A 15,410-nucleotide genomic window follows, 5' to 3' on the forward strand; every position below is an offset into this window, starting at 1 on the left:
AACAGATATGATTCTGTCAGGTTGACAGGGAATCGTGTCAGGCTCTGTTCTATTTCTATCTGCAATGTTCAGAAAGTTTCAAATAAAATACCCCCCCCCCCCGGTTGGGTAATATTGAGTGAAAACCAGGAACATCTATGAATTCGAACTAGCTTTCTTAATTCTCATTCTCGCTCGCTCGCCCTCTCTCTCTCGGACTCTGTCTCTGTCTGTGTTTTGCAGTGCTGTGCATACTGTAAGCGCCTTGGAGCATCTATCAAGTGCTGTGAGGATGGCTGCTGCCGCTCCTACCATTTCCCCTGCGCTGCCGCCGCTGGAACTTTCCAGGACCTGCGCCGACACACTCTCCTATGCCCAGACCACCTCCAGCTGGCCTCACAAAGATGTGAGTATATACCCTTTGTCCCACTGGGAGAATGAGGATAACTAGATTTCACAATAGATGTCTAGTAGACAAAAGGCCAACACTAGACACAACACAAGGCTTACAATAAGTGGCATAATATTTATGCCAACTCTTATTTATTCTGATTCTTACTGAAGAACCAATTCTAACTGATTTCACATCTGATATTTCCCTTGGTCACAAGCAGCCATGACATGCTGCAGAGTCAGTGTCACACAGGTTTCATGAAATTCACTCTGTCTTGCCAAAAAGTACCCTTTTTTTATGTTTTGGCTAGTATGTGAAATTCAAAGTGATGTTACTTTCTCATTGAATAAAATATCTTTACACATGATGATTCTTGAAAAAATGTGCACCATTTATGTTAACGTAATGGTCCATAAAGTTACGTCCCAGTCCATGTGTTCAGTGAAATGTTCCTTTTGGAGTATGTTGTCCCTTTAAATATAGTCCCTCCCTGAACTGTCCCTTTAATATTAAGTCCCCTCCATGAACTGTCCCTTAAACTCTGAGTCCTGAGATCCCAGCAAAAATGTTAGTTAGTTAGTTATTTATCTGCATGTCCAGCCCTTTTATTCAGCCCCACAATGAATTGTTTTACCACTTTCCTTTCAGGAAAACCAGGGCTACAGGTAGAACACAATTTGACATAAACAGTTGTATTCATGAGTGTTATTGACAAATGTCCATAAATAAATAACTGTCCGCCAAAGCAAAAACCTGATAAAAGTAAATGTAATTTGAATGCTGTAAGTGCAGATTTATTTTACTCACTGGGAAATGAATATCCAACTAGTCACTAACAACTGTGCGGAATTTGGCGTTTGTGACAGCAACTGATCTTATTACAGTATTATAAACACTACGTCCTAGGATTTCCTATGATCTTCTATGTAGAAGAACCCCTTACCTTCAACCGACTCTTGCAGCCTGTGAGTGTCATAGAGTAAAACATGTAACGTGTGTGTTCGTGAGAGTAGCTTTTAATAGTTAGTTTGTAACTCAAATCATTCAGACTCTACAGACATCTTTGTAAAAAGACCAGGGCCCCTTCGGGATCTGCCCTTGTCTCACAAACACCTCTAGCTCAACCCACGTTAATCACACAGACGGATGCAGAAGAAATGGACAAATCCAATGGTACAACCCAGAAGTCTGCAACTCAAACACACAATGTTTAAAAGGGGTTACCGTGGGACTCATTGGGTTAATATGATTTTCCTCCTTACCTACAGTTAAAGAGGAGGTGAAGTGCTTGTTGTGTGGCAGTGCTGGGGACCTGCAGGACCTGCTCTTCTGCAGCTTGTGTGGGCAGCACTACCACGGGGCGTGTCTGGACGTGAGTGTCACCCCCCTGAAGAGGGCCGGGTGGCAGTGCCCCGAGTGCAAAGTCTGTCTGACCTGCAGGTAATGGCTGTGTGCCCTAGTAGCCATTTGTGCTAGTTAGCTGTGTGCGCTAGTAGCCATCATGTGGTGTTGTCACGTAGTTGACTGACAATGGCAAAGTTAACAATTACCTAAGATAACTGAGTTGACACAAAATGGACCCCATTCCTAACTCTGTCACTCCCCTGAGCCATAGTCCACTCACCATTCATCCTCATCCCGAGTGGAAAAACTCCACTGACTTATGTGATTTCTATCAGGGATAGCTATGAACTAAGAGGAAAACATGTCTGGTCCTGCACCCAGCTGAATATAGACAGCCCACTGTTTTTTTTGTTCTTCAAAGAAACCGAAAAAAGAATTGAGCCATTTGGGAGATGGTGTTGAGGAGTCCGTTTCGATCTGGTTGGAGTTTTCTGTTTTCTGAAGGGTCTATAGGAAGATAAAAGGGGAAAGAGTCTTATTTTTTTGCATGTGGAATTAATAACAAGCGTATTTTGCAGAAGCATTGGAGCATTAAAAGAAAAGATAAGAGAGCTGGTGAGATTTGTGTGCATACTGTGTTTGATCAGCCCCAAGCTCCCTACACATACAACCAGCCAAGCAAAGTAAATTCCTTCGCAGGGTAGTCTGCTTTAATGTAAAGTGTTTTTCTTTGTGGAAGGGTGTGTGTGTGTGTGTGTGTGTGTGTGTGTGTGTGTGTGTGTGTGTGTGTGTGTGTGTGTGTGTGTGTGTGTTGTGGTGGGTGTGTTGTAGGGCTGTGTGTGTGTGGTCTCTGTAGTGTGTGTGGTTGGGGAGGCTCTGTGTGTGTAGTGGTATATGCTTGTGAGGAGTCACATTTTGGGGGAGTATAGTAAAGAACAGATGAAAGACTGGGATGACTAAATCTGAGAGATGATGAGTCAAAGTGCTCCAGGAGTGGAGAGTTGAAGCCAGCAAATGAAGTAATTGGAAACCAAAAGAGCATGAACTACTGGTGTCTCTTTTTTTTTTTTTTTTGTGTTTTTTGTTGAATTTTTACCCCTTTTTCTCCCCAATTTCGTAGTATCCAATTGTTGTAGTAGCTACTATCTTGTCTCATCGCTACAACTCCCGTACGGGCTCGGGAGAGACGAAGGTTGAAAGTCATGCGTCCTCCGATACACAACCAACCAAGCCGCTGCTTCTTTAACACAGCGCACATCCAACCCGGAAGCCAGCCGCACCAATGCGCCGGAGGAAACACCGTGCACCTGGCCACCTTGGTTAGCGTACACTGCGCCCAGCCCGCCACAGGAGTCGCTGGTGCGCGATGAGACAAGGACACCCCTACCGACCAAGCCCTCCCTAACCCGGGCGACGCTAGGCCAATTGTGCGTCGCCCCACGGACCTCCCGGTCGCGGCCGGTTACGACAGAGCCTGGGCGCGAACTCAGGGACTCTTTTTAAGGACAGCTTTTTAAGATTTTTGTAGAGTTTGCTTAACTCTGAACGTGTTCATTTCATGGAAGTGAGCTCCCCTACTAAGACCATGTTTTTGGTAGCGTAATGATTAGCACGCTAGCCTTTGGGGAGTGAAGTGTTGTTGATTTGAGATGGAATCCCATGTGGGACATGCAGGTTTATTTCTGTTGCATTGGCTTGTCGTGGGCTGTCAATCAAATCACATTTTATTAGTCATATGTGCCGAATACAACAGTGAAATGCTTAATTATGAGCCCCTAACCAACAATGCAATGTAAAATAAAATAAAAAATACGAATAAGAACTTGTTAAGAATTTATAATAATTTGTTCTTAATTTGTTAACTGACTTGCCTAGTTAAATAAAGTTTAAATATAACATTTTTGAGGGAGATCACATTTGAGATTGTGGGCATTGAATGCCTGCTGCCTATATGTACTACTGGGATAAGAGGCCTACTGTAAAGCCTGTATGTAGGGATGAGGCCTACTGTAAAGCCTGTATGTAGGGATGAGGCCTACTGTAAAGCCTGTATGTAGGGATAAGAGGCCTACTGTAAAGCCTTTATGTAGGGATAAGAGGCCTACTGTAAAGCCTGTATGTAGGGATAAGAGGCCTACTGTAAAGCCTGTATGTAGGGATAAGAGGCCTACTGTAAAGCCTGTATGTAGGGATAAGAGGCCTACTGTATAGCCTGTATGTAGGGATAAGAGGCCTACTGTAAAGCCTGTGTGTAGGGATAAGAGGCCTACTGTAAAGCCTGTATGTAGGGATAAGAGGCCTACTGTAAAGCCTGTATGTAGGGATAAGAGGCCTACTGTAAAGCCTGTATGTAGGGATAAGAGGCCTACTGTAAAGCCTGTATGTAGGGATAAGAGGCCTACTGTAAAGCCTGTATGTAGGGATAAGAGGCCTACTGTAAAGCCTGTATGTAGGGATAAGAGGCCTACTGTATAGCCTGTATGTAGGGATAAGAGGCCTACTGTAAAGCCTGTGTGTAGGGATAAGAGGCCTACTGTAAAGCCTGTATGTAGGGATAAGAGGCCTACTGTAAAGCCTGTATGTAGGGATAAGAGGCCTACTGTAAAGCCTGTATGTAGGGATAAGAGGCCTACTGTAAAGCCTGTATGTAGGGATAAGAGGCCTACTGTAAAACCTGTATGTAGGGATAAGAGGCCTACTGTAAAGCCTGCACCATGGTGTTGAGCTGAGATAAGCTTACAAGGGAGAGTTGGAAAAGCTTAGTGAAAATATAGTGCCGTTTTAATAACAGATGGGGAGCTGGGGAATTGGTGGGGGGAGAGGGATGGGGGCCAGGGGGTGTTGGTTAGGCAGCAGCAGCACTCAGAGTGATATAGGGACGTGTGTGTGTGTGCGTGACTCCACTGCACAGCTGTAAATATCAGATGACGTTCTCATTCAGGTTTGATTCTTGTCATCTGAAATACAAGCTACTGGGATTTGATAGATTTCTGGTCTCTAGCCTCTTCACTAATACCATAACCACACACACACACACACACACATAAATCTTACATTTAGGTCTCTTGATTTATTCTATGAACAACATTCATGCATCCAAAATCTGCCACGGAGGAATGGTTCTCGATGGCGGGTGCCTTTTAATGGTGCGTTTGATTGGCTCGACTAATTTAGAATCTTGACGTTCAGGGAATTGGATTCTATGAAGGAAATGTGTTCTTTTCTCGTTCCTGTAACAACTTATGTGTCCCAGGTAATGGAAAAAGACGTCATGTTCACAACGTGGTGTGTGAGATAATTTGTGTGTTATAAAATGTATTGCATTTTCATAATGCATTTTCATAACATAATCAGTGAGGGTTTTTTTTATCCCCCACTGACAAACCAAATTTGAGTTCTCAACTGTCTGGCTGGCTTTCTTTTATTCCTTGTACTTTATTGATAAATGAATGTAGTTGGTCTTATTCCTAAACTCTGAATCAGTCAGCGATAAAGAACCTATAGACACTGAGACCCTGGAGGACCAGACTCAATGATCCCTCTCCTGAACCACACAGTTCAAAACCAAAGTGACAGTTGAAAATGGTTAGGATGTCTGTCTTTGCGGTTGGGAAACATAAACCCTAGTGCTGTCCATACTACAGTACTCCCATGCCGTTTTTCTCTCTAGTCTAGGTTATGTGTGTGTTACATTGGGTGTGTAATTTTGTGTGTGTCGTATATTATTGTGTGTGTGTAATATTTCTCCCTTGTGTGTGTGTGTTGCAGGAACCCGGGGGAGGACAGCAAGATGCTGGTCTGTGACATGTGCGATAAAGGCTATCACACCTTTTGTCTCCAGCCTACCATGAAATCCATCCCCACCAACGGCTGGCGGTGCAAGGTAAGAAACACTCCAAACACTTTATACAACACAGGGAATACCGTCGGGCCGAGACAGGAGAGTATGCATGAGGTATAAAGTGCTGTCAATTTACCCCACGGGGGAAATGCTCTGAAGGAACGTGCGTGAAGCTCTTGTCTTTTTGAAGCAAGTCTCCTTGCACCGTTTCACCCTTCCCCCGGCCTCTCTCTCTTTTCTGTTCCTCCCTCTGTCTCTCACTCTTGTTATTTTCCCCCTCTCTCTCCGTCTCTCAGTTGCCTCCTAAGACTCTTCCGTCTGTTTTACCGTACCCCCATTCCTCTCATTCTTGCACCTCCCTCTCTCTCTCTCTCTCTTTTTCCGTCTCTCTCCATCCCTCCACTGTCCCCTAAGAGTCTCCCAGCTGTTTTTATCCAGCAGTTGAAAATAGCTTTTGGGGCTTTTAGTGCCTTTTTGTAGTGGCTTTTTGTGCTGCAGGAGGTGGGGGGAGATACAAACCTCAAACATGGGCAGTAAAGTTTGTTTCTCCCGGCTTTGCTGTGGGTTGCAGTGGGGGCACACAAGCACCCAAGCTTTCATCTCTGCTATTGAGCTCTGTATTAAGTCATAAAAGGGAGATTCTGGGCTTAGTGTGGTTGCTAAAATGGAGGGAGGAAAAAACTGTAGATATATAAGAGTAGAGTGCCATAAGCTGAGATGGCCCCCAACCTTTTTACCGTACTGTAAAGGGGAACAGTATTTCTTATTGCATTCTGGAAGACTCGGGACTTGTGAGGATTTCTTTGTTTCAATCTTTTATCTTTCAAACCAAAATGTTTGTTTTCATTCACCCATTTTACTTAGTTACTGTGTGGTACAAAGGGGAGAAGTCTAAAATGTCTTCCCAGGACCCGCAATGCTGCTGTTTTGTCTACACATTTTATTGGAGCAGAGATTCATCATGTTGCGCCATTTTAAAGGGAAAATCCATTCAAGATACACAATTGTCAAAAAAATATATACAGTACCAGTCAAAAGTTTGAATACACCTACTCATTCCAGGGTTTTTCTTTATTTTTACTAGACATTACAAATATGAAATAACATGTTAAACAAATCAAAATATATTTGAGATTTTTCAAAGTAGCCACCCTTTGCCTTGATGACAGCTTTGCACACTCTTGGCATTTATATATATTTTTATTAGTCCACTGTTGACACAGTCCCAAAATGCTTTGCATGTCAGCAGTCACGGTTTCAAGTTATTGGATTTTCAAGAAGCAAAGTATCACCGGCCACATCATGATGATGCAAAACATTTTGCGACTGTATTAGCAGTGGGCTAATGAAAAAAAATACAAAAATATAGATTGAGTGGATTTTCCCTTTAAAATTTGATTGGAAGAATGCTGCCTCATTTCACTGTAAAGGCATTGCCTTAGGTCCATAGATATCCATGGTCATTTGGACCCTTATAAGATACTGCCAATTGAAACCCACCATTCTCATTGACATCCGCACTGGGGTGAATTTACAAGTCTCCTTGTCTGTGGAGGCAGGAGATTGAGATGTAATCTGAGCTAATCCATTTCACATCCGCCCCTTCACCCTGCCAGCACCCATACGCACAGGGGTGAGAAGAGACGGTGATAGGGGATGAAGGAGTGACATGACGAGGTGAGGATAAATTGAGGGGTGAAGGTTGGGGGACAGAGGGAGGGATGAGTAAGAGTGTTGCAAAACGGAGGGATCGACTGGGAGTGGAAAGGAAGGGTGAAACAATGGAGGGATGAAGAGAATGGCAGAGGATGGATAGAGATTAGAGGTCGACCGATTATGATTTTTCAACACCGATCCCGATTATTGGAGGACCAAAAAAGCCGAAACCGATTAATCGGACAATTTTTATTTATTTATTTGTAATAATGACAATTACAACAATACTGAAAGAACACTTATTTTAACTTAATATAATACATCAGTAAAATCAATTTAGCCTCAAGTAAATAATGAAACATGTTCAATTTGGTTTAAATAATGCAAAAACAAGGTGTTGGAGAAGAAAGTAATATGTGCCAATATGCAATATGTGCCATGTAAAAATGTGTGCCATGTGAAATATGTGCCATGTGAAATATGTGCCATGTATAAAAAGCTAACGTTTAAGTTCCTTGCTCAGAACATGAGAACATATGAAAGTTGGTGGTTCTTTTTAACATGAGACTTCAATATTACAAGGTAAGAGGTTTTAGGTTTTAGTTAATATAGTATTTATAGGACTATTTCTCTCTATACCATTTGTATTTCATATACCTTTGACTATTGGATGTTCTTATAGGCACTATAGTATTGCCAGTGTAACAGTATAGCTTCCGTCCCTCTCCTCGCCCCTACCTGGGCTTGAACCAGGAACACATCGACAACAGCCATACTCGAAGCAGCGTTACCCATCGCGCCACAAAAGCCGCGGCCCTTGCAGCGCAAGGGGAATAACTACTCCAAATCTAAAAGTGCGTGACGTTGGAAACGGTATTAGCGCACACCCAGCTAACTAGCTAGCCATTTCGCATTGGTTACACCAGCCAATAGGCTGATAGGCTTGAAGTCATAAACAGCGCTGTGCTTGCGAAGAGCTGCTGGCAAAACGCACAAAAGTGCTGTTAGAATGAATGATTACAGGCCTGCTGCTGCTCAGTCAGATTACTCTATCAAATCAGACTTAATTATAACATAATAACACACAGAAATACGAGCCTTTGTTCATTAATATGGTCGAATCCGGAAACTATCATTTCAGAAACAAAACGTTTATTATTTCAGTGAAATACGGAGCCTTTTGGGTATTTTATCTAACAGGTGGCATCCCTAAGTCTAAATATTCTTGTTACATTGCACAACCTTCAATGTTATGTCATAATTACGTAACATTTTGGCAAATTAGTTGGAAATGTGCCAGTTAGCCCAAACTGTTGCATATACCCTGAAATGACACAATTTCACCTAGTTAATATTGCCTGTTAAACTGGATTAGTAGTTATAACTAACTAGTGATTATGATTGATTGATTGTTTATAAGATAAGTTTAATGCTAGCTAGAAATTTACCTTGGCTTCTACTGCATTCGCGTAACAGGCAGGCTCCTCGTGGAGTGCAATGGTTAGAGCGTTGGACTAGTTAACTGTATGGTTGCAAGATTGGATCCCCAGAGCTGACAGGGTGAAAATCTGTCGTTCTGCCCCTGAACAAGGCAGTTATTCTGCCACCGTTCCTAGGCCGTCATTGAAAATAAGAATGTGTTCCTAACTGACATGCCAAGTTAAATAAAGGATTATTATATTTATTTTTTTTAATACCGATTTCCGATTGTTATGAACTTAAAATCGGCCCTAATTAATCGGCCATTCCGATTAATTGGTCGACCTCTAATAGAGATACCTCTCTGATCCCATTCCTCTGATCATCAGCTGGCCATCAGCTCTACCTCTTTCTCTCTCTGTCTCTCCGGCTCTCTTTTTTTTTCTCTGCCTCTGTCTGTTATTAATCCCTGTCTGTCTCATGGTTACAGCACACTGTACTGCCAAGACAAATTTTGCTATCCGAGGCCTGCTAGCACACACACACACACACACACACACACACACACACACACACACACAACTCCTCTCCCCCATCTTATCCCCATCTCCTCCAGAATCCCAGTCAGGCACTAATTTTCTCCAAAATAGACATTGGGTGACTATCTCTACCTCCTTCCTTTCTTCCCCTGGCCCACAGGCAGGGCCTGACCAACAGCGATAGTATTCACCAATTCTCTCCCCCCCCGCTGTTGGGCATGAGCTGGCCACTGGAGCCAAGCCATAGGGGTGGTTTGTCGCTAATAGGCCAGTGGACTTTAGAAGGGAAGGGTGTGTGTGTGGTAGGTTTGGGGGTTGTGCAGAGAAGCTTTAGAATGAGCTTGTTCCTCCTCACCCCTGAAATCTCGGAATTCCGCTGATCCTTTCGAACGCTAATGTAATTTCCAGCTGGCTGGTCCATAGGCTCATTGCAAAGGAAGTTGGGGAAATGTATGTTCATTATTTTCATTGCGTAATCCAATACAGTGATCATGTGTTTGAAATGGCTGTCATAAAGATGTTTTTTTTAATCAGTTTTAATGACTGACATTACAAATTATAAATGGCAACCAGTTTGATCTTCTGTTTGGGCATTTTCAACCAACACTCTTATAGAACAGTTTCATGCTTCATAAGGTCAGTCAGTTGGCAAAAGTTTGAAGGAGGTTGGCAGAAATAAACACTACTTTCTATGGTATGTGTGGTCAATCTGCTGCCATCTAGCTAAGCATTCTGTAGCCTCTGGGTGTTGTTTAAATGTTTTTTTCAAATGTATTTTCGCATGTTGTAGTTTTGGCACTCTAAACTTTTGGTTATTGACCATGGAAATCTAAATATTGAATTGTTCTGTAATACAATGAAGCCATATGTAGAGTGTAACTAACGTGTCATGTCTCTGTCCTACCCTCTCTCTCCAGAACTGTCGGGTGTGTTCTTTGTGTGGGGTCAGGCAGGCGGGCCAGTGGGCCCACAATATCACACTATGTGAGGGTTGCCACGGGCAACCAGAGGAGCCCGCCCCCGCCCTGCCATGCCCACTGTGTGTGAGGGACCAGGGCCGCGGGGACGCCCCTAAGGACCTCCTCCTCACCTGCCACACATGCAAGAGGTATGCCTCAATCTGTCACTGTGGTTACTGTCGATTTACAGTAAATTTGGAAAGTATTCAGACCCCTTGACTTCCACATTTTGTTAGGTTACAGCGTTATTCCAATTTTCAAAAAGTCGGGTGTCTGAATACTTCCTGAATGCACTGCATGTTATGGTCCCCCGCACTGCTGGTGGATGCCGTGCCTCATTCTGTAGCCGTGGTTACTTAAGCAATAAGGCACGAGGGGGTGTGGTATATGGCCAATACACTACTGCGACGGGCTGTTCTTACTTGCAACGCAGAGTGGCTGGATACAGTCCTTCGCAGTGGTATATTAGCCGTATACCACAAACCCCCAAGGTACCTTATTGCTATTCTAAACTGGTTAACGTAATTAGAGCAATAACAATAAATGTTTACTGTGGTATACGGTCTGATTTACCACGGCTGTCAACCAATCAGCATTCAGGGCTTGAACCACCCAGTTTATAATGTTGATTATGTTATGGTCCCCCACACTGCTGATGGATGCCGTGGAAGACAATGAGCTGATACACAGTAGAGCTACAATATTTATTTAGTATGTGACTAGCCTGTTCCCAAATCTGTTAGAAGCTGTGGTCATTGTCATGTTATGACATGAGGGGTTCCTACAGCACAAATCTGGGACCAGGCTTATATGTATCAGTCTGTGGTAGGGATGGGCACGGTTTTTTGAATATCCAAACACATGTTAATATTGAAATATTTGCAAGTATTCATTTTCAAAGAAAAATAAATCATAGGCCTATATTAACAAATAAAAGGCTTTGTCTAAATGTAATTATCTTTGACATTGCTACACACAAGGATCTACCATGACATTTGGAATTCTTAAATTCAATTAAACTGTAATTCTGACGTGCGCCCCCATAAAAAGACATGTCATAGTCTACACGGGTTTCTCATGTTTGTTGTTATTGTTGGCCATTGAGTTGCAAGCAAGCCCCACCCAATTCGCGCATGCTGGGCAGCATGCCAGTTCCCAAGTTTAAGCCTAAGTTTTTCTATACATGTATTTCGACTCTCTGGATATCCGAAAACATGTCATGATATATTATTTGAATAGTGAAATGATTTGAAATGCCCATCCCTAGTCAGTGGTGTGTACTGTATCTGCCACATGGGGCCTCTTTCAGTGTATCATCTGTCTCGTTACGTGTGATTGAGCTATTTATTGACTAACGATGTGGATTGACACCCCGCTGTCGGCGTCATATAATGAATTGGATTATAATGTGGTTTACAGCTGGAGACTGTCACACCGCCAAAGAGTTAATATCTCAGATGGATTATAACTGAATTGGTTTTACAAGCTTTACAGATCGGAAAACGTAGCATTACAGAGTTGTAGCCCAGTAGGTTAGTTTAGTTTGTTTCACAGCTTACAAATGGTCAATACCAAAGGTCATCTCCAGTTCACCAACTGGCCCAGCGCACCAGCCAATCCCGGTCACTTAAAACAATTCATTGTTAGTTTACTGGCTACGTGAGCCTCTATACCAACTACTATTATTAACCAATCACTGAGCTGGATCTGGCAGCTCTGCCAAGAGCTAAGGTTTTTCCACAACAGAGCGATTGTTGCCCCCAGTGACCACTGGAAGGTCGTTACGGCAATCCAGAGCTCATGCAGTTGGCGGCATAGTGATGCCTTTGTGATGAGGGGTCGGGAAAGTAAAGACCACTATGGCGACTGGATTGGTTTATCCAAGGTCCAGCAAGTTGCTTGAGGGTCAGGCATATCGTTCACCGTAGAGGACACTTCCTGGCATCCAGGGAAGTAAATAGCCGCTGCAAACCCAAATCAACCCCTAGCCCCTTCAAACTCAAGTCTGGACCTCGAAGCCAGTTCCACTTTATTTTTTAATTGTTATCCTCTAATCAGGGACTGATTTTAGACCTGGGACAACAGGTGTGTATGCTTTCAGTTGAGCGTACTAGCTCTTCGTGGGTCTACCGGAAGTTGATGCTTTTGCTATGCAACCTCTTGTTAGATATTTAGCATAACACATTTCTAGTTAGACATTTTACGACTTTGGGTGTGTTCTTAAATTCAATATGGAGTGCCAGAGTGCGCTCGTAAATTCAGAGCATTGTCAGATTGTCCGTTTGTACATTCAACGTGTTTCGCTCTCGGAGCGCACACTGGACGCTCGGGCCGAGGAGTAGGGTTGATTTGAGCGTTCTGACCTTACAACGGCAGTCAGGCACCCAAGCTAACGTTGGCTAGCTTGCTAGCTACTTACAGACACAAATGAGACCACTCTGACCATTTTACTCGCCCTAGCAGAGCTGGTTAGGCAGTTTTCATGTTATCCAGAGCGCTGGTGACTAACTGCTGTTGGCAACACTCAATTACGCTTTTTTTTGACACCGGCTATATTCAACGGGTGTTGCATGCTCGTAAATTCATTATTCTGCGCTCTGGTACACTCAGAGGAGAGTCCTCTGAAATCGTAGTAGATAGCCCGAGAGAATTTACGAAAGCACCCGAATGTCCGTTGAGAACACGCAACGACTATACCAGATAAGAATGACAGGAATAATCAAGTCAATAAACGTTGGGTAGTTAGTTAGTTAGCCTATAGTTAATATACTGGCAAGTTTGATGTAAGTAGCCAACTAACTTTAGGTAGCTAGCTAACAACATATCGGTACATACTGCTGTAATGATACGCTATATAGTTCGTAAGGACAGCATGGCTAACAAATTGTCAGTCAATAGGATGTGTTGGGTAACTTATTTTAAGTCATTTATTTCATTGCTCAACATTTTCTTAACATTTGTCATAATTAGTTAAAGCAATGAATTTGTATCTGCTCTCGTGGTACTTCGACTGCATATTTCTGGAATATTTTTTAAATCTGGAAACGATGTGAAGCTATACCCATTTCCTGAATTGCATTATGGGCCGCAAATTACGGAAATAGTGTCCTCTGCGTCTATACTTCATATTTTAGCAAATTTAGTTTGACATCCGGGAACTTTTGGCATACTAACTATATCCATACTATGACCAATAATCATACTACTCAATTTACATCACAAATAGACTGATTAGTGTGGTTAGTATGAGTATTCGAACACAACTCAGCTCCCGAGGAGGGCTGTAATGGCCATCCTCTGAGGTCCCTCATATGTACTTCTAAGCATACTCACATTGCTGAGTGGGGCTCACAGTGTGTCCAAACCTTTGACTGGTACTATTTTATATATATTTTATTTTAAAAAACTCAGCAAAAAAAGAAACGTCCTCACTGTCAACTGCGTTTATTTTCAGCAAACTTAACATTTGTAAATATTTGTATGAACATAAGATTCAACAACAGACATAAACTGAACAAGTTCCACAGACATGTGACTTACAGAAATGGAATAATGTTTCCTTGAACAAAGGGGAGGTCAAAATCAAAAGTAACAGTCCCTATCTGGTGTGGCATCTCCTCCTCATGGACTGCACTAGATTTTCCAGTTCTTGCTGTGAGATGTTACCCCACTCTTTCACCAAGGCATCTGCAAGTTCCCAGACATTTCTGGGGGGAATGGCCCTAGCCCTCACCCTCCGATCCAACAGGTCCCAGACATGCTCAATGGGATTGAGATCCGGGCCCTTCGCTGGCCATGGCAGAACACTGACATTCCTGTCTTGCTGGAAATCACGCACAGAACGAGCAGTATGGCTGGTGACATTGTCATGCTGGAGGGTCATACTCCTTTGGCCGTCTTTCCTTTCAGTTCTCTGCTGCCAAAATATATTTGAGATGCTTCTAATTAGCCACCCTTTGCCTTGATGACAGCTTTGCAACTCCTCCCAAACCATCTCAATTGGGTTGAGGTTGGGTGATTGTAGAGGCGAGGTCATCTGATGCAGCACTCTATCACTCTCCTTGGTCAAATAGCTCTTACACAGCCTGGAGGTGTGTTTTGGGTCATTGTCCTGTTGAAAAACAAATGATAGTCCCACTAAGCGCAATCCAGAGGGGTTGGCGTGTCGCTGCAGAATGCTGTGGTAGCCATGCTGGTTAATTGTGCCTTGAATTCTAAATAAGTCACTGAAAGTGTCACCAGCAGAGCACCCCCACACAATCACACCACCACCTCCATGCTTCACGGTGGGAACCACACATGCGGAGTTCCTCTGTTCACATACTCTGTGTCTCACAAAGACACAGCGGTTGGAACCAGAAATTTCATTTGGACAGATTTCCACTTGTCTAATGTCCATTGCTCATGTTTCTTGGCCCAAGCAAGTCTTATTGGTATCCTTTAGTAGTGGTTTCTTTGCAGCAATTCAACCAAGAAGGCCTGATTCACGCAGCGTCTGAACAGTTGATGTTGAGATGTGTCTGTTAACTTGAACTCCGTGACGCATTTATTTGGACTGCAATCTGATGTGCAGTTAACTCTAATGAACTTATTCTCTGCAGCAGAGGTCTTCCTTTCCTGTGGCGGTCTTCCTTTCCTGTGGCGGTCTTCCTTTGCTGTGGCGGTCTTCCTTTGCTGTGGCGGTCTTCCTTTGCTGTGGCGGTCTTCCTTTACTGTGGCGCTCGTCATGAGAGCCAGTTTCATCATTGCGCTTGATGGTTTTAGAGACTGCACTTTAAGAAACTTTCAATGTTCTTGAAATTATCCGTATTGACTGACCTTCATGTTTTAAAATAATGATAGACTGTCCTTTCTCTTTGCTTATTTGAGCTAATCTTAACATAATATGGACTTGATCTTTTACCAAATAGGGCTATCTTCTGTATACCACCCCTACCTTTTCACAGCACTACCTCATTGAGCTGGTTGAGAGAATGCAAATCTGTCATCAAGGCAAAGGGTGGCAACATTGAAGAATCTCAAAAAATATATTTTTATTTGTTTAACACTTTTTTGTTACTACATGATTCCATATGTGTTATTTCATAGTTATGTCTTCACTATTATTCTACAATGTAGAAAATATAAAGAAAACCCTGGAATGAGCCAAGCTGAGAACATTTTTGTTTATGCCCAGCTCATGAGGCCCCTTGATGTGAGGCCTTCAGCAATGGCCTCTTCTGCCTAATAGTAAGTCCGCCAGTGGTCGCTGGAGGAGCACAATTCCCCATAATGACCCT

The 15,410-nt window shown here is 43.0% G+C and overlaps 1 protein-coding gene across 16 annotated transcripts in view; it reads left to right on the top strand.

Moving 5' to 3' along the window:
• LOC110490933 (histone-lysine N-methyltransferase 2C) overlaps window positions 1–15,410 on the top strand; it is a 231,504-nt gene that overhangs the window by 65,823 nt on the left and 150,271 nt on the right. For all 16 annotated transcript variants that reach the window (XM_090199401.1, XM_090199404.1, XM_090199405.1 and 13 more), the window contains exons 7-10: window positions 223–385; window positions 1,642–1,813; window positions 5,486–5,600; window positions 10,090–10,280. In XM_090199401.1, the coding sequence (XP_090055527.1) occupies window positions 223–385; window positions 1,642–1,813; window positions 5,486–5,600; window positions 10,090–10,280 (641 nt within the window). The remainder of the gene's footprint in view (window positions 1–222; window positions 386–1,641; window positions 1,814–5,485; window positions 5,601–10,089; window positions 10,281–15,410) is intronic.

The sequence above is a fragment of the Oncorhynchus mykiss genome, chromosome 15 (genome assembly GCF_057628025.1).
Source record: "Oncorhynchus mykiss isolate SJ-2025 chromosome 15, ASM5762802v1, whole genome shotgun sequence".
NCBI classification, from domain to species: Eukaryota; Metazoa; Chordata; class Actinopteri; order Salmoniformes; family Salmonidae; genus Oncorhynchus; species Oncorhynchus mykiss.